The sequence below is a fragment of the Pyxicephalus adspersus genome, chromosome 3 (assembly GCF_032062135.1).
Source record: "Pyxicephalus adspersus chromosome 3, UCB_Pads_2.0, whole genome shotgun sequence".
Taxonomy (NCBI): Eukaryota; Metazoa; Chordata; class Amphibia; order Anura; family Pyxicephalidae; genus Pyxicephalus; species Pyxicephalus adspersus.
Window position 1 is genome coordinate 60,025,581 of NC_092860.1, and position 20,501 is coordinate 60,046,081.

Consider the following 20,501-nt stretch of genomic DNA (forward strand, 5'->3'; position numbering starts at 1 on the left):
GTCCTGTCAAGACAGACTACTAGTTAGTCTTTAGTTTTAGTATGTATTGAGCCAATGCTGGTTTAAAATATTATTCTGCTTGCATCAAAACATCTGATTTCTCCCTCCTTAATGCATTACATAAAACACCAGTCTTGAAATATGCAGCATATTAGTTTCCTTTCTAGCAGCTCTGCCATATCTCATGTCTTTATACAACACAATTCAACATTTTTCACAAAACAAAGAAACTTATTTGAAAAAATATTTATTAGTAATATTGATTGTAAGTAGCAAAAATACAGTTAGTCATTTGATTGATTAGCGTTGGAATTCATACAGAAAATCTGGATTTATTCTCAGGACAATTATTCTGTGGAAAAAAAAAAAAAGTTAAACCTTTCCACTGTAGGTCAAACCACATATGCATGTATACAAAACCAACTCTAAAAGTTTCAAATTCTGTGTAGTTAGCCAATAGACTGCTCAGGACCTATCATGTCACTGCAAGGCAAAAAATTTATTAAATGCACATGAGATCGCCTAGATCCCTTTCAGTTGGTGGCAATTGTTTATGCTGTTGGGGCGACAATGTTTATGAAGGGCACAGGGTTAGTGGAAATCTGATAAACTGCCCTTCTTTATTCAAATTTTTTTTTTTTGCTTCTCAAGGTAAAACAAAAAAAAAAAAAAAAACCTGGTGCCATGTTCATGATTCTTTGGACCCTCTAAGCTTGGGAGTTTGATTACAAGAGGGATGTTCAAAGAACTTGGTAGCCTGGCTCACTGGGAGAAATGAGTTACTGAAGGCTGGTTGGTGCCCAATGTTTACCAATTTGGGTGGCATTTTTACACCTGTTGGAATTGAAAGGCTTCATCAAAAAGGACCAATGACCCAACTCCACCACATTCCTGTGAAAGTACATGTTCGCATGAGGGCAAAATTAGCTCAAAATTAGTGCAGTGTGCTGTGGGATTTGGACCAGCAACGTAGGACAGGTCAACAGGACTGCATTTCATAGACAAGAAAAAAGGTGCCTGGTGTTGGTAGAGTTTTACCAATTTATTCTTGCTTGTATCTTCTACTTTCCAGCCTTGGTGTAAGTGGTCCCATTGTCAGGACAAGCTGTGCGACCTGTTTCCCAGAGTCCCAGGATAAACAACTGAAATGGACCCCACACCAATCTTGCTGGGAAGTGAAGTCCAGAAAAGCTGTTTGTGTAGAGCTTACAGCTTTATTTTATTTATTTATTTTTTTTAAATGGCGGTTATTAGTCCAGAAACTTTAAAAAAAATTTTCCTTGGCACGAAACAAATTTATATCTCAAACCAGCCCTTTCTGTGGTATTTGGACTTTTATTTGCATAGTAGAACCAAGTAGGCTTTTTTTTGCAGCTTTGGGTAAGTGTTTCATGCCATGCGCACTTTGTGAAAACATACATTCTAAGATTTTCTGAACACATCTGCCAATCAGCACCATCCTGCTGACTACCCAAAGCCTAAAACTAGGTACCAACCAGGTCTAAAGTCCAAAGTCCAGAGCAGTTCTCCAAACCACTTGGTGCAAACCCACTCTCCCCCCCCCCCCCCCCCAACAAAACTTCTCCAGTAGCCAAGCTGCTAACACATTCAGTCCGAGACATTCCCCCACTCTTCTATTTGTTTTTCTGTTGGTCCCAACCCACACCCCCACCATTCTTGCTCTTCCATCCCATTTCCTGCTGGTCCTTACTAACCCATCTATAGGAAAGCTACACAGATTGGTTGTTTTAAACACATCACTTTACTATTTGCTTGACATTAGCAACACATCTTTTCCTAACAGCTTTTTTGTAGTTTCACTTTTTAGTAAACTCAGATAAACCTATTTGCTTTTCAATGGCCCATACAACTTCTTTTCCATTTAAGATTTTACTTTCATATTGCACATCTTCCACACAAAAATATGTCAGTTCTCCAGTTTTACAACAGTTTTGTAACATTACAACATGAAAATATGTTTTTTTCCTCCTGACCTGCATTTGAAGAGGTTTTCTGATCTTCATTGTTGGGCTTGATTTCCCTCTCCTGTTTTTGTTGCTCATTGGCTGGTGTATCCTATAAAAATGTGATAATAGACCAAGTGTTTGAGATACATTACATCTTATTTAGAGGATAATCACTCTGAAGCCATCTTTAATAAAACCACCTTTACTAAACCAATGAAGTACAATTAAAGTGAAAAATTGCTTATGCTGTGGCATAAGTTGTGTTGAATACCTATTCTGGTACAGTGATTGTGATTAAGGGTGAGAGTACTAATATGGCAATTTGCATGGTTTAGACCAAAGTCAGAAATGTCATTTTAAGTCTTTCACAATTAGCAATACAGCTAGCAAAGCCTCATTGTCAGTGTAACATGCCTAAAAAATAGTTCATTTAGAAACTCAACTGCATTCAAGACTAACTTAAGAATTTACAGTTATACAAATTACCATTTCTTGTTTTAAATGTCCCAGTTGCTGTATGATAAACACCCCCCCCCAAGAACACCAGGAACACCAACTGACTGAACACTGTCAGCCTACATAAAGCAATCACCTCCCAGTACTGAGCTCTAGATAATAAGTTCCCAGTTCATGCTAAACTATGCAGTGGTTAAGATTAGGGATGGTGATGTAAGCACATTTCAGGGATGACTTCCCCCAGAAAACCCTGCACTGACTTATTCTTTCCTTTGTCCATTAAAGGAGTTCAACGGGCATCACTTGTCAGGTTTAGCAGCTGTAGTAGTCACCCATTACTCCCTTTGAATGGACTGTGGGTGATGCCGCTACATTACATGGATGTAATCCTTAGCACAGATGTGATCACCATGTGTGCATAAGAGTTAAAGCCGAGATGCTAGCAAACAAAAAGCACTTGTTAAAATTATAGCGACTCCCAAATATAGCAGCTGACCCAGTACCAACATCAGATACCCTTCAATGCATGTAGAGCAACTGCAAGTGGAACACATACAGTACATTTTTTATGCTTACAGTTTCCATAACATTGGGACCATTTCAGGCTTAACCAAAAAGTCAGCCCATGTCTGTGCAATTATTGTGAACCCTGTTAAGATGCATCATTTGCTTGCCTGATAAACATAGCTTATAGCTAGTCATTTATTCTGGTGAGCCAGCATAAAGGTAGGATCATGCAAATCAGCCTTTGCCAGAAAATCATGATGAAAAGTCCAGAGAATCATTGAGGCAGATGACCTAAGAATTCTTTTGTGCTGCAGACTTAAATGACATCCTTTAGAAGGTTTCTCTCAGACAGACTGTGGTCCAGCACAAAACTGCTCAAAAAGTTTAGCCTTGTGGGGGAAATCATTCTTTGCATACAAATACATTACACAAATTTTTTTTTACTACTTACTTGTGTAGATTCTTTGAGCATCAAAACGCCATCCTTTTCTTCTACTTCTAAGTCACTTTCAGTGTCATTTTTTGATCTGTTTTCTTCACTGTCTATGTCGGAGTTGCTGGGCTGGGGAAAGTACAGTATGCTTACAGTAATACAAACTTATTTTCCAGTTATCAGTGTGGCTTGCTATAGTTGGCCTTCTAGTAGTATAGAAATCAGCAAGCCAAAGTATTGAAGTTAAAGCAATTAGTATTTCCAACAGTGGATGCCAAGAAGTGCCTCCTCAACAAAGATATAGCATGTTTACATTTCAATATAGCAAGTTATTTTGGATGAAGCACTTGCCTCATATGTAGGGTCATCATCTTGATCCTCTTCTGGCAGGTCTTCAGTCATGAATGTTACCCAGCTGTGATATTCTTCTTCAACCTCCATATCATCTTGTTTCCTCTTGTTCCCTTTGCCATACGGCTTTAAAGGAGACTTCCTGATCTCTGTTTGCAAAGTATTCTATTTGTACATGTCAATGTTACATTACATTACTCGCAATCTTAAAGTTTATCTTCTTACCTTCAAAGCCTTTAGTCTTTCCTATACTTTCTGCATTATGATACCCCAAGGCACATTGTAGTCTGTATGGCGTGACAAAAAGGATAAGTCTGGCCAACCGCCCAATCCTCTTCCTGCCACTCAACAAACGTCTTCTTTTGGGAGTTGTCGGATCAGCAAAGCCTACAGTCTCCACTTGTTCAGTGAGCCCAGCAAAGGATGCAATCTTGTTAAGTATTGTAAGCTGTAAAAAACGAAAGGTCATATCAGTCCTACAATAAACGTTAGCTCCCGTTTTAAAAAAAACACTTAAAACTTCTGTTTTAATACTCTAGAAGTTAAAAAAAAAATTAATGTCTTAAGACATTTTTGAAGACAGACTATACCGTGTCTAAAACATAAGATATTTTATAAATGGGTGGGCTTTAAAATAAAGTCGGAGCTGAATAGGTTCCCTCACAAACTTTACCTCTTCAAATAGATTTACTTGTCCTTACCACATATTTTAAAGGCCAGATATGAAAAATCCTAATAATGATGGACTTTATAAGGCCTTGGTTCTTGGCTGGCACAGGGGACTTTGCCTGTAAGAAACAATTGGAGGAAGTTAACATGAATCATTTAGTTATGCCAGTGGTACTCAACTTTTTTCATCTGGGGGCTGCTGTGAACATTGGAATAAAACTCGCAAGCCACTATGCAAATAAACAATAAATATCCATGTTTAAAACTAGAATAGTTTTTTTTAAAGTGATATTAAATTGAAATGTTTCTAGTTACCGTAACATAAATGCACCAAATAAAAGAAAACAAATCAAGAAACTCTGCAATGGATACTGCCAGAGAAATGCAATTCATGTGACAGATAGCCAAGGTGTACATGTTTTTAGTACTACATCTTCAGGCACCTGGGAAATTAGGTTTCACAGATGGTAACTGGCCAAATATATGACAGGTATAGTTTTACTTATCTTGTGATGGCCCTGCAGCAGTAAACTTTCCCCCTTTCAGGAGAAATTGGGATTCAAAGAACATATGCAGACATGACAGCACACCCCGGTATGGTGGGAGCAATAAATTTTTAGTGGGGGGGGGGCAGGGGGGAGGACACACAAGAGTCCACCACTTATCCTACGTTTCCCTTCCTCTACTGTTAGAGATATTGGGGTTCACAGAAGGTAAGTAGCCAGCTATGTGTGACAGGATAGCACAGTATAACAGTTAAAGGTTTTCCCATCTTGTGATGGCACTGTAGTGATGTAATTTCATGGGGAGTTAGCCACAAGAGGGTCCATTTCCCTTTTCTTACAGGGAAATTGGGGTTCATAGAGAGTAAGGTGATAGCTATGTGCGACAGGGTAGGAAAGATATGATGGGTGGAAGGGGGGAAAAAAAGGTGTTCCCAACTGGCTCCCACATTTCTAGTTGCCAACATCCCTCTGTTCCAGAAAAATTAGGGTTCACAGAAAGTTTAGTGTGTAGCTATGTGTAACAGGCAGCTAGAGACCGCTTGCACCGCAGCATCTGAAGACTTGACTGCAGGCGACAGTGTGCTGTACTGAGAGTCTTCCCCGGGCTAGGGTTCCATGGCATGAGGAAGGGATACCGCACCACAATCTAACCGTCAACCTGAAAACAGCCCTAAAGTTTTATGAACTGCAGGGGCACCACAGCGCACAGACAATTGTCAGTGCCCTAATGTTTATTGCCATGAGAGTGGCCCCGAGGGGGTCCCCAACATGCAAAATCAATTTGGGGACCCTGGTCTTAAAATCACCCCCCTTAATGTGAAAATATCCCTGATTGTTGGTAGGATTTTATACTTATGATCCCATATCTATCAACTTGTTACATGTAGAGGGGTTTACATTTGGTTTAGTAACAGCTATAGAAAAATTCACATTTTTATGAAAATCAGTAAAGGAGATATGGGGATGATGACTGCTGGGTTTATTTCACAGTACAAGGTGGGCGAGGAGCAGCCCCCTCTCCTGGCAGCACAATCTCAAAGAAACATAAGAGATGCGTGTGCCCCATCCCCCGCAAGACAATGAGCAGGGAGAGCAGAGGGCTGGATGTGGCCCATGGGCCGTAGGTTGGGCACCCTCGAGTTTTGCCATAAAAGTTAGTTGAAGTTTAAATTCTACAGTTGCCTGCCCAACAACAAGGTGACTCATCACTCAAGGTGTAGAAATTGTATTATGAAGAACTGTTATTTAGATGCTCAGGTTAGGCAGAGAGTATGGAGCTTGATCCCCAACTGCCAATAAATTCATTTAACTTGCTAACAGGTAATAAAATAACCAAAAGAAATTAAGAGTAATGCAGTGGCCAATATGGCAAATTACAAAGCAACATATCTGTCATGTACAATTGTTTTGCTATGGGACATCTTGCTGCAGTCAGCATGTTGGTCATTAAGCATTTACTTGGCCTGGAGAGCTTGTGGACAGGCAGTGCCAGTAGATGGCTCAATGGATCCAAGACAATGGGCACTTCACCCCATATGTAGTCTATCACCGAGGCCAGCAGCTGTTTAAGCGTTCTATGGGGAACGGGTACTGGAAGGGTGGAGAATAGAGGATTTTGGGTAGATCGACACCTACTCGAAAGAAGACGGGAGCGATTTCCATTTACTCAACAGATTAGAAATTTAACTATGTACCCTTAATTAGAGAAATCACTAAAGTGTGTTAGGTTAAACTAAAAATTTAAAATATATATAAAAATGTGTAAATTTAAAAATAAAAAAGAAAATTCCTGTTGACCTTGCATATATCTATACCTATATTAATTTTCTCGTTTAGAGCAGAGTATGTTACCCCCATGTGGTTTTACTTCAGGTGGAGATTTTCTCACTTCCAATATACTCCTTACTGGTAATAGAAAGTTGTCTCCATAATAGGAAGGAAGCAAGTAATGCTAGGCATTACCTATGTGATTATTTTGCTTGCAATGAAAATATTAGAGGTACTATCTACTTGTTGTATTCAAATGAAATATTAAATGCATTGTATTTTGTAATCAGTCATTGGGTCACCACTGCAAGTGAGATTACAATAAATTTTTCATGGTTTCAAATTAATCCAATAAAAGCATTGCATGGATACTCTAAACTACTAATGGGGTTCCAGTTAGAACACTTGTCTATTTTACCATTAACCTTTACACACATATATGTATATATACACAAATATTTGCTAGAAGCCTAGATACGCACACTAAATAGGAAAGGACATGGGGTTTTAAGATTGCTGCAAATGGAGACCTGTAAAATCTCAAGCCTTGGTGCCACCCTGCCAGAATATTCTGGCCTTTTAGGAGGATAAATGTTTTAGTATAGTGAGAAATACCCCCAATTCTTTGCCACCTTTACATATGCTGTATACAGGGACACCCATAATTCAGTGAGGGGAATCTTCTGTTTAAATTTTAAAATATATATAAGCCACGGGTTTCCACATAATTCCAGCATTTTGTGAAACTTACCTTTGTATCTCCAACATCATTCTTTGTTTTCTCTTCTGACTATAAAAGTAAAAATGGAAAGAAGCATTAATATACAGACTACATATATTCCCATGCTTCACTTACCAATGTTTACAAATAAAGCAAAACACAAATATTTTGTATGTGGTCTCTCCAAACTCATCATTTTTTGTTACTCGGTTAAATTACACATCTCCCAAATGATACCTCCAAAAAGATATAAAAAGTTAAGATTGCTGGGTTATGAGGCAAAGTGATAACCAATATGCCCCACCCTTCATATACAGTAAATTTGGAGTCCCAGCCTCAAACCAACAGAATTAAAAAGACCAACAAAACAGCATAAAGCTGCAAATTTATGACCTTACGGAAAAAAAAAAAAAAAAATATTCACATAAGATTTAACATTTAGCACTTGCTAAGGAATAATTAGAGTTTACAGTAGGTAAGAAATTGGTATTTATGGTCACATTTAGGATTGACTAAGGTACATAAATCCACATCTTGAAAAAATCCCTTTGCTAGACTTTAAACATTTTTGTGTAGAACACACTTGATATACATGTTTGCACACACTGTGGATCTGGTATTATACAACATTATAGGCTACTGATATCAGTGCCAGGTAAGTCAAGCACATTATAGTCTAAATGAGAACTGATGAAATACACATTATGTAGCTACAATGCAGCAAGCCAAACAATTAGATTTTAAGGTCAAAATACCCATCATTTTCCACACCCCTTCTGCAATTAGTGTGGGTGCTATGTTATTAAACAAATTTAGCTTCTCTTAAACATCACTACAAATAATTGTTCAAGTTCATAGGTGTGTGACCGACCATGCACAATATTGAAAGCAAAACACAAAGGTACACAGAAGAGGAAACCGAAATGCACCCTTTCCACAATAATATAGCTATTCAAATCAGACTTAAATAATAAGACATTGAGGACTATACATCATCTAAAAATCAGCTGTAGTCCAACTGCTTACCTTTGGACCAACACTGCTTTGAGTGCTTGTACTGTTCTGAGCCATTGTTTGCACACCAATTGCTTGAAACCACTATATCTCCACCCAGCCTTAACGGACTTAGAATGAGCTAAATATCCATTAAAGAGAGCCCACATGTGTGTTAAATGCATACTCGTTGAACCCATTAACTCTTTGAAGGAACATTACCAAATGGATGGCTTGTGAAATCTAATAAATTACAGAGCTAATTGGTGTTTTCTAATCCATTTATGAGAATATACCAACAATTTTTGCTTTGTTCATCCAAACAAGTATACCTTAATATAACATGCACTGAATTTGAGCACACTTTTTGAAAACAGCCCTACATTTATACTGAAGAAAATCTATCAATTTATTTCCTAAGAATTTTATTCTGCTGAAATGAAAAAATTGAAATCTGATTGACAATTGTTACTATATCTTTGCTCCAATTTTAGTTAATTTGTCCAACTGTATTCAAGTATTTAAATAGATATTTCCATGAGCAAAAAATAAAGGAAAGGCCTCTAGTAGGGACACCTCTTTTGGGGACAACTACTGTATCTGGGATGAAAATTCTGTTCACGTTGGAAGAAACGATCGTTCTTTCTGTGTCTTTAGGACAGAAAGTGAAGGGAGATCATGGACAGCAAAAAAAAAGTACAAATAAATAACCTACAGGTAAAGGGGTTGCAAATCCGCCCTTCTGAAAATACAAGTTACTTAGTTGTCATACTTATCTAATAAGTTCAGTATTGCCTGAGCTAGTGATCTAGAGAAAGGGTCAATCTTCTGGGTGTGTGATAAGAGGGCATCCACAGGATGTACCACCTCTACCCTATGAGGGAAACACTTCAGCCATCACCATGGTTGTCATGTGTCTGACATACATGAGGTAGGGACCTTTGTATGAATCATTTAGGCTGTGTGCACACACAAGGGGGGCAAAAATGTCACATCAAATCAAAAGATTAATTAACATAGGAATAAAAGAAAAAAGGAATCAATCATTGAATCCAACTTTTAAAAAGGACTCTATATAAAGAAACACTTTTCTTACACCCATTATTTCAATATAATGTATATCTGTGTTAGATCTCTACAAAGCCCTTATGTATATAGGTAATAAACATACAGTTAGGTTCATAAATATTTGGACAGAGACAACTTTTTTTTTAGTTTTGGTTCTGTACATTACCACAATTAATTTTAAATGAAACAACTCAGATGCAGTTAAACATGTGAGGAGCTAAAGCTTTTTTTACACAATCACTTCATTTCAGGGGCTCAAATGTAAATAGACAAATTAAAAAGCTGAAAATAAAATGTTAATTTCTAATACTTGGTTGAAAACTCTTTGCTGGGAATGACAGCCTGTAGTCTTGAACTCATGGTTATCACCAGATGCTGGGTTTCCTCCTTTTTATTGCTCTGCCAGGCCTTTAGTGCAGCGGCTTTCAGTTGCTGTTTGTTTGTAGGCCTTTCTGTCCGAAGCTTGGTCTTCAACAAGTGAAATGCATGCTCAATTGGGTTCAGATCAGATGACTAACTTGGTCATTCAAGAATATTCCCCTTCTTTGCTTTATTAAACTCCTGGGTTGCTTTGGGTGTATGTTTTGGGTCATTGTCCATCTGTATTATGAAACACCTCCAAATCAATTTGACTGCATTTAGCTGGATTTGAGCAGATAGTATGTCTCTGAACACCTCAGAATTCATTCTGCTGCTTCTGTCCTGTGTCACATCATCAATCAACACTAGTGTCCCAGTGCCCCTAGCAGCCATGCACACCCAAGCCATCAGACTGCCTCTGCCATGTTTTACAGATGATGTGGTATGCTTTGGATCATGAGCTGTTCCACGCCTTCTCCATACTTTTTTTTTTGCCATCATTCTGGTAAAGGTTGATCTTGGTTTCATCTGTCCAAAGAATGTTTTTCCAGAACTGTGCTGGCTTTTATAGATGTTTTTGAGCAAAGTCCAATCGAGCCTTTCTATTCTTGAGGCTTTGTATTTACTTTCATGCAGTCTTCTCTTTATACACTTAGATATTGATATTTATACACTTAGATATTTATACACTTAGATATATATGCCTACTTTCTGGAGAGTGTTGGTCACTTGGTTGGTTGTTGTGAAGGGGTTTCTCTTCACCATGCAAATGATTCTGCCATCATGCAATTAGTTCCTCACATTTTTATGCAATCTTTTTGTTCAACCTACTGAATTAAAGCTGAAAGTCTGCCGTTCAACTGCATCTGTGAGTTGTTTCATTTAAAATAATTGTGGTAATGTATGGAACCAAAATTAGAAAAAAGTTGTCCCTGTCCAAAAATTTATGGACCTAACTGTACACAGTATACTAACTTGACTTCGCAGTTAATACCTTAGTCTATATAACTTTATTATTCTCCCCCTATAGGCGTAACACAAGGAGACATTGACCTTACACCTTATTAGTTCTAAAGTAGCGCTCACCTTCTTTGGACATCCATATGGTCAAATTACAGTAAATACTCTAATACCTTAATTTATACAGTTAAGCAATATGTACAGTATATTTACATTATTCCACATAATAGACACTACACCTAATCATTTTCATCAATCTCCCCTTCTCTCCCAATCTCATCATCAGACATATTTAATACGAATTTCTGGGCACCTACTAAGTGAACCTTCCTTGCCATATTAAGTAAATTAACACAACCATGACATTATTCATTACACATACATTATATTTATATAAAAGAATACTTCTCAAGCAACATTTGACCAGTGTGAGCAAAAGAAGAGTTAATGGGTAACTATACGTATATCCTTAGATAATAGCAAATTACAAGCATTGGTTTATCTAATAATTATGTATTTACACTATACATGCTGAATGTAATTATGCAATAATATATTTCCCTATTATTTATATATTTTCTTGTTGTATATTTTCGTTATATCTGTTGTATAGACCGTTAAAGTCGCTACCACATACCTCTGAGGAAGCCCTAAGTGGCGAAACGTGTCGGGTCTCAAAGACTTTAACGGTTCACCATAACATGCCAACATATTGGAGCTGATTTATCAAGTGAGCGCGCGTAAGCTCTCCACGCATAAATACGCGCCAATATACGAGGTGTATTCAATAGTTTTTATTAAAGTTTTTTAAACAAATTTTGCATAACAAAAATAGAGATACAGTACAATGTGCATATTAAAAGTCATAGAACAATACTAAACGTACAAAAGTAAAATTTCCAGTACAACTTCAAACAAAAAAGAAAACAATAAAAATACAAATAAATTAAAAGAAGACAGAAGAGGGGAAAAGGATAAGTCTAGGAAGACATCATGTAAAACACCAGTTAAAACATAGTCCATACCTAGAGGGTTGTCACAATAACTGCATATTTGGGGGAGAATACTGCTGCCAGGGTTTACAAATAGCAGAAAAATTTTCCTGTGAGTCATTCAGGATACTAAAAAGGTTTTCATTAAGAAATGTGTTGTCTACGCGTTTTGAAACTTCAAAAAATGGGATAGCTTGAGTTTTCCAGTGTTTCGCTATGGTTTGTTTTGCTGCAATCATTATATGTACACACAATTGGAATTGGACATTGCAGGACGGCTACCCATGGGTCCCTACGCACCTGTTTTGAGAAAACAGTATTTAGCAAGCGAAACACTCTACTCCAGAATCTAATAACAGAAGGACAGGACCACCAAATATGGGAGTCCGTACCTTGCTCCTGACAGCCTCAGAAACATAATTGAGATATCGTGGGGGAAATATGCTTCATTTTGGATGGTACCATGTACCACCACATCATAATTGATTTGCTTTCTTTTTAATAGTCTGACATTTGGTAATAAGCTGTGGTTTTACTTTATTATACTTCACTCACGTTGATTTGCTGCCACTGTTCTACACAACTCCTCTGTTCATTTGTAGTAGTGTTATAGGTTTGTTCTCATTGTGCTGTGCTGCCTGATCTTAGCCCTATTGCATACAAACACACTTCTACTTGCTGTCCAAACAGATTGTCAATTAGCTGTCCAGCTCAGTTGCATACTCATTCGAACACACCTGATGGTGATGGAAGGAGGACCAAGTTGCCAGGCACAACATCAAACCACATTGATAGACAAGCCCACAAGCAGGGTCAAGCACTCTTAAATACCAGATTGTATGCATTATTTAGGTGTTTAAATAGTATTAGTATAGAAAACTTCCAGGGACACATTTACTTGAAAAACAAAAAACAGATTTTATAGCTTTGACAGCTTTTCAGGGTGTTTATGAAGGTTTAAATGCCATTTTAGACCTTGGCCCAGTATATATTCACTTCCTCACATCAGCTTGATAGTGGAAGCACATAAAGGTGGATTCCTCTTTTAACCGGAAGCAATATCATCCATGAATGTACAGTAGTCTGTGATGTGACATTCCAGAGGCTTGGCAGAGATTCACAGCAGAGGGATGTTATCATCCGGTTAAAAAATAGATTACATTATTGAGATGTGTTAGGCAGCATGGTAAAATCATGTTTTATTGGTAACTAGATGGTGCTGGATTGTATTTTTCATGCTTTTCTGGCTGCATAAGCAATGCTTGACCAAATCTGCACTAAATTGCACTCTGCCCCAATTTGTGTGTGTGTGTTTTTGTATGTGTTTTTGTAAGGTGCCCATTTCTTACACAAATATGTCTGCTATTTAATTTCCCAAAGGATTAAAGTGTGCTTGCTCTGACTTAGACTCCCAGGTTTGTTTGTAACCATTATTCCATGATGTGCTGAAATATGCAATGCATACATTGTAAACATGTATAAATACTAATGCGCAAAGACGTTTGCAATCAGTTCATCCCTGACTCGATGCCCCTCTGCTGTGGTTTAGTGATCCCGGGATTCCCAGACCGGTAGCGAAGTCGAAGGCTGTTGCTGCTCCTCAGCTTGTTGCTGCTCCTCAGCTTGTTGCTGCTTCTTTTGTTCAGCAACCCAGATAGTTGCAGTTGTTGCCACAACAGCACTAGCCAGTAATACAATTTTATCCATGTCCTCCATAATCACAAGCCTAGGCACATATTTCTTACGTGTAAATGTGTGCGCCTACTGTTGCGTGTGTATCATTTACAGCCGCACATAAACATGCTCATGCACTGCATCCCTATATACTTCTTAGCCCTTCTGCGTGCAACATTTCCTGAGCTGGAAAAAAAATAGATTTGTGGCAAACACACAAAAAAATATATATTTAGAGTAAAAATCTACCATTCACATTATTCCTCAAAAATTTGTTTTGTGTGTTGTCCCATAACTGGTTTTCTTTTTTCCTTCTAGGACCATGTATGGGCTAAACCCCACCAGCACCACTGCTGTCAACACCAGCACCACTGCTGGCAATGGATAGCACAGGAACAGTATGCAGAGACTGGAGCAGAAGAAACCTGGGAGTTGAACCACAAGGAACTCCTTTGTCCAGGCAACTTCCTGTTGCCAGGTCACTTCCCTAAAAAGGGGACGTCATGTGATAAGTGTGGGTCATGTGAGCCGCAGACACCAAACCCAGACTCCTGCTAGCAGATGGAGTGCGTCTCCACCATAGTCCTCTGAGGCACGGGAGCAGCTGATACAGAAACACATGACCTGGACCAGGAAGTGTGCAGACAGCCAGAAGCAGAGATGGTGCTGGCAGCAGGGGAATGCAAGTTGTGTGAGCCAGAAGAAGGCATAGATGCCCTAGATCTGCGGTGATCTGTGACAGTACCTTCCCTCTTAGGGCCCCCGTCACCCCGAACCCTCCTTGTCAGGAAACCTGGCATGGTATTCCCCGAGTAAGCGGGGAGCGCGGAGGCCTTTTAGAGGAACCCAGGAACATTCCTCTGGAGCATAGCCCTTCCGATGAATCAGGTATTATAGGCATTCTCGGACAAGCCTGGAATCCAAGATTTGTTCAACCTCGTACTCTTCTTCCGAGGCAGCAGGGCCAGGAGGGATGCACTTCTTAAAGAATCTGTTAAAGGCAACTAGCTTGAGCAGAGAAAAAAGGAATGCGTTATAGATCTTTAGAGATGAAGGCAGTTTCAACTTGTAAGTGACAGGGTTGACCTGGGACAAGACAGGAAACGGACCGATGAAACGCGGAGCAAACTTGGGAGAGGGCACTCGCAAGCAGGTATACTTGGTGAAAAGCCAAACTTTGTCACAGGGAGAAAACTGGGGAGCGGGGCTCTCCTCTTGTCAGCTTATCTTTTGTAACTTGCAGAGGAATGTAGCAAGGCCTCTTGGGCATTTTTTCAAACCTGCTGGAAGTGATCAGCAGCAGCGGCAACAGCAGGAACATCTGACACAAAAGGGACAGGGTAAGGAAGCCTGGGATGAAGACCAGAAACAACGAAGAAGGGAGCCAGACCTGTGGATTCACTGACGCAATTGTTGTGGGCAAGTTCTGCCTACGTCAGGAGTTCCGAACAGTCATCTTGCTGGGAGTTGGTAAAAAAATGTAGATATTTTTCCAGCATCTGATTAATTCTCTCAGTTTGCCCATTGGTCTGAGGGTGATAGGCTGAGAAGTCCAACTTGATCTCTAGATAGCGACAAAGGGCCCTCCAGAAGCAGGAAGTAAATTGTACTCCGCAATCAGAAACAATGTTTTAAGACAAACCATGGAAAGGTTGGTAACAAAGTCCATGGAGATGTGTGACCAGGTTTGTTCCGGAATGGGAAGCGGAAGTAAGGACCTGATGGAAGCTTCTGTGACACCTTGTGTGGGGCACATTCGGTACATGTGGCCACAAAGTCCATCACATCTTGTTTCAGATCCGGGCACCAGTACCTATGGGTAATCAGTTCAAAAGTCCTCCATTACCCATGATGCCCAGCAAACTTAGAGGTATGCCCCTATCGAAGGATTCACAAGCCCTGGATTTTTTGAACAAGTCTTCCCTGGAAGAACTCGAACCAGCTGGACTGGGGTCGTGGGCACAATTCGAGCCGGGTCTATGATGAAAGCTGGTTCCACTTCAGAATTCTCTTTCTCAAAGGAACGAGAAAGGGCATCTGCATTTACATTTTTGGTACCCGGTCAATAGGTGGGTAGGAAGTTTAATCTTGAGAAAAACAGTGCCCAGCGGGCTTGACGGGGTTTAAACGTTGTGCCGGCTAAAGATATTGTAAATTCTTGTGATCAGTGAAAATAGTCCCTGGTTGGTGGGCTCCCTCCAGCAAATGGCGCCATTCCTCAAGGGCAAACTTGATGGCAAGAAGCTCCCTATGTCCAATAGCATAATTTCTCTTTGCAGAAGAGAATTTCTTTGAAAAAAAGTAGTGTTGGTCGAATAGCTCACTATTCGATTCGTCAGCTAATTGCTCGAATAGAGCAAAATTATTTGGGTGGTCGAATGTCAAAGTCGAACATCATTAAAGTCAATGGGAGGAAAAATTCGGGTTTTTTTCAGCACTGTGTAGAGCTTCTACAGCCTCCAAACAGATGTAAAAAGATACATTATAAAAGGATACATAAAAAGATACATTGTAAAAGGATACATAAAAAGATACATTGTAAAAAGATACATTGTAAAAGGATACATAAAAAGATACATAACACTATTACATACCCCAGTACTTCACATGAATAATAAAGAGCACCTGTCACATCAATATTAGGCTAAAGCTAGGTACACACTTCCAATAATTATTGTTAGAAAATGAACAATTACGACTTATCAACGATTATGCACGATTATACTTGAACAATCATATTGTGCACAATTCTGTACATGCTGTAACAATATGATCGTTCAAATATAATCCACCAACAGTGTCCACACGCTAGATACAATCGTTTGAACGATGCAGGGAGGGAAATGTAAAGGAGAAAGTGTACTGCAGAAACATGCACAATCACTGAACGACCGTACACACTATAGATAGTGAAAGATCGTCATTTCCAACGACAATCCTCGTTTGTCGGCGTCTTTGGTCACTTTTTTTTGGCCAATCGGTTGTTCATCGGTCGTTCGTTGGTCATTTCTAACGATAATTATTGGACGTTTGTATGCAGCTTTAGTCTACACGGACTGTTTCCCCAGCGTTAAACCTGAGGTTTTTTTAAAACCCATGTTTGAAGTCCCTATGCATTCCCATGGGCTAATCTACACCAGGACGTTTCATTTAGGCACGTTTTTGAGCGTTATCTTAAACATTGTTTGCAACATTTAAAAAATTTAAACGCTGGATAAATGCGGGAAAACGCTTTTATTGAACTCAATGGAGGCTTTTTCAAGCATTTTTAAGCTTTTATGAAAGCTTCCATTGAAAACAATGGGGGCTTTTATAAACATTTTTAGCAGGACTTTGGAATCTGGAAGCCCCCTTTAATAAGGAGACTCCCAGATCTCCAGCGCCCCACCCTGGGGAATGAGTACAGGGGTACATAAAACCCCTTACTCATTCCCTGAAAGGGTTAAAATATAAGTAAAAAATAGGACATAGGTTTAATGGTAAATTATTTTTATTAAAATTTATTAAAAGGTTATCCCAATGAAAGGAGGATTTCCAGGGTTGCAATAAACACAGCCCTGGAAATCCTTCTGACAGTGAGGGATTGCAGGGCACTAGGGATTAAATGAGGGCAAGCCTCTCCATTCACCCCTAGTGCTCTGGCTGAGGTTTTACATTTCTCAGCCAATCAGGATTAGATATGAATGGTGAGACTTGTGCCCATTCGTCCCTAGTGCTCTGGGATTGGCTGAGAAATAGGAAATCCTGATGATGCTTGAGCTGTCATCAGGGTTTCCTATTTCTCAGCCAACCACAGAGCAGTAGAGGTCTGTGTCGTATCTCCATTCAACCTCTATTGCCCTGGTATTGCCTGCGGTTACAACTAATTGAAGGGACGTGCTTTCAATTAGCTGTGACCGCAAAGTTCCGGGAATCCCACAATGACATTATGATTCATAATGTCATTGTTGGATAACCTGTAAAAAATAAGTTAAAATAAAAACACATACAAATTGAAGTCATTTAAAATTAATTTTTATTTTTGTTAAAAACTTTTTTTTTCCCGAATTTTTGCAGTCGAATCCTGTGATTTTCGGGTCGGGTCTATCTGAATTCGAACAGTCATATTCGGGTCGAATATAGGGACTAGTGTTGGTCGAATAGGTCACTATTCGATTCGACCGCTATTCGGTCGAATAATGCATAATTATTCGGGTGATCGAACATCGAATTCGAACTCCAGTTTATTTTGATAGATAGCAAGTGGTATCAGAATTAATTCTCTGTATTTTTTTTACAGAAATAAAAAAAAAATTCAGTTTATTTTGATAGATAACAAGTGGTATCAGAATTAATTCTCTTTAAGTTTTTTTACAGAAATACAGAAATTTTTATGTTTTTTTTTTATAGATAGCAAGTGGTATCAGAATTAATTCTCTGTATTTTTTTTATGGAAATAAAAAAAAAAATCAGATTATATTGATAGATAGCAAGTGGTATCAGAATTAATTCTCTGCATTTTCTTTTACAGAAATACGGAAAATTTTCTGTGTATTTTCATAGATAGCTATCCATCAAAATAAACATAAAAATTTCTATATTTCTGTAAGAAAAATACAGATAATTATTTCTGATATCACTTGCTACCTAACAAAATAAACAGAAATTTTTCTGTATTTCTGAAAAAAAATACAGAGAATTAATTCTGATCCTACTTGATACCTATAAAAATAAACAGAAAATGTTCTGTATTTTTAACAAAAAATACAGAGAATTATTTTTATAACACTTGCTACCTATCAAAATAAACAGAAAAATTTCTGTATTTCTGTAAAAAAACTTGCTACCTATCAAAATAAAACAGAAAATTTTCTGTATTTCTATAAAAAAAAATAAAGATATTTCATTCTGATCCTACTTGCTATCTATCAAAAAAGCCAGAAAAAAAATCTGTGTTTCTGTAAAAAAATACAGATATTTATTTTTGATACCACTTGCTATCTATCCAAAAGGACAGAGAAATGTTTGTATTTCTCTACTAAAAAATATAAAAAAATAAAAATAAAAAATTAAAATTTCTTAATTATGATTCACACTGCTCCATTACAAGTGATTTAGGCCTCAAAGTAGATAAAGGCAGAGGGCCCTGAGGGGGGTGCTCGGTAAAAAAATATTTGCCAGTTACACAGCTCCATTGCAAGTTATAAACCTCAGGGAAAGGGTAGAGGTAGAGGGCCACTAGGGTGAGGAGTAGAAGGAGATGTCCCATGCCTGCAATGTCCTCCTCATCCTCTTCCACCTCCTCCCCTTCCTGGATCGGTGGTGCACTATGCATACTAGGCACGCATGTCTGAGATGATATTTGCAGCGTCCGCTCTATGTCGTGTCCGAGATCCACCATCATCTGTTCCGGCAGGCATATGATAGGGATAGTGTCACTGACACAGGCCTGATCTCTGCTGATCATCCTGGTGGCCTCTTCAAAAGGTCACAATACAGTGCACAAGTCTTCAATTTGCAGCCACTCAGCAGGGCTTAAGAAAGGTAGTGTAGATATACATCTGAAACGAACAGACTCGTAATCCACCACTGCTTTCTGTTGTTCAGCCAGCCACTGCAGCATGTAAAGGTGGAATTCCAACGTGTGGCCACCTCACAAATTATCCGGTGCACTGGCAGGTTGAGATTTCGCTGTAAATCCACCAATCTGGCACTGGCTGTGTACGACTGGCGGAAATGCGCTGACAACTTTCTGGCCTTCAGCAACAGCAGTTGGAGGCCTGGGTAATTCCTAAGCAAGCACTCTACTATCAGGTTCATGACGTGAGCCAGGCAAGGTACGTGAAGACCAGGCAACACCTGAAGTCTGTTGGGAGTTAGCCATATGTCCTCCTGCTCCCGCATGGTACTTAGAATGGCTGCGCCCATGTGGCTGAGGGAACCCAGGCTTCGCAACCTCAGGACGCTGTGGCAACATCTGAATTGTGCACCAAAATAGCAAACTGCAGGTTGTTGCTGGCGGTAAACAGATGGAGGAACAGGTTGAGGCACAAGAGTCAAAGGAGGAGGTGGAAGTGGAGGTTGGGAAGGAATTTGCATGGCGATGTGCTCTGGGCCGAGGTAGGTATGCAGGCCTTGCTGCAGCTGTATCTTCCCCTGCTGCCACCAAAGTTACCCAGTGAGCTGTATAGGAAATATATCTTCCCACTCCATGCTTGCTCGACCAACTGTCGGTTGTCAGATGCACCTTGCCAGAAACTGAGAGCAGCAGGGCCATGGACACATTGCTCTGCACGTGTTCATGCAAAGCAGGAACACATTTTTCCTGCAAAATACTGTCAAAACATACTGACATAATGTACTGTGGGTTCAAGCAGAGGAATGTGTAACGGAACGCATTGGAGTCCACCAGCCGGTAAGGGAGGAGCTCTAACGCAATCAGCTGTGATCTGGTAATGCTCGGCTACATGACCGAGCAGTTTGAGCTTGCTTCTTGGGCGGAGGTGGTTGCACAGAGCTCTGTGTTTTGACCAGGTGTTCCCACCAGGTTACCGGGTGGTGGCTTTTTAAATGAGTGCTCATGCAACTTGTTCCAAGTTTGTTTGGGTTTTTGCCTCGTTTCAAGTGTCGAGCACACAGTTTGCAGATGACCATAGTGTTGTCATCACTATGGACATTAAAAAATGCCCACACTGGCGAACATCTAACTGGGCTGAAAGGTGCTCTAGAGCTGGTGCTCGTGTTGGCGGTCCGTGGTTGTTGAGGCATAGCTGTTGTTGACAGCTTCCGACGATTTACGCCTATGACTTGCCTCATTAATATTAATGCCCTCCTTGCTCTGTCTCAGGGCCCACCGCCTCCTCCTCCTCCCCGTCCCCAGCTCTAGATGCCAGACTGGACTCCAGCTCAACAGGGTCTTCTTTGCCGACTGATTTCTCCAAGCACAATCCCTTTCATGTGGTTTCGCTATATAGTAGGTAGGGACAGATTCGACTGTCCATTATCCATTCATGTCTCCAGTAGTTACTGCCTCTACACTGTCCAAGTAAGTGATGGCCTTCAATATTAATGCCCTCCTTGCTCCGTCTCAGGGCCCAC

At 39.5% G+C, this 20,501-nt stretch overlaps 1 protein-coding gene across 1 annotated transcript; it reads right to left on the reverse strand.

The window, feature by feature from the left end:
* Positions 1–231: 231 nt before the first annotated feature.
* Positions 232–8,482, reverse strand: LOC140327728 (uncharacterized). Its single transcript, XM_072407083.1, has 8 exons — positions 8,404–8,482; positions 7,408–7,446; positions 4,416–4,502; positions 3,940–4,162; positions 3,715–3,863; positions 3,382–3,492; positions 1,995–2,076; positions 232–352 (listed from the first exon to the last, which is right to left on the reverse strand). The coding sequence occupies exons 1-8, from the start codon at positions 8,446–8,448 to the stop codon at positions 348–350; spliced, it is 741 nt and encodes a 246-aa protein (XP_072263184.1). The 5' UTR covers positions 8,449–8,482; the 3' UTR covers positions 232–347.
* Positions 8,483–20,501: the final 12,019 nt, after the last annotated feature.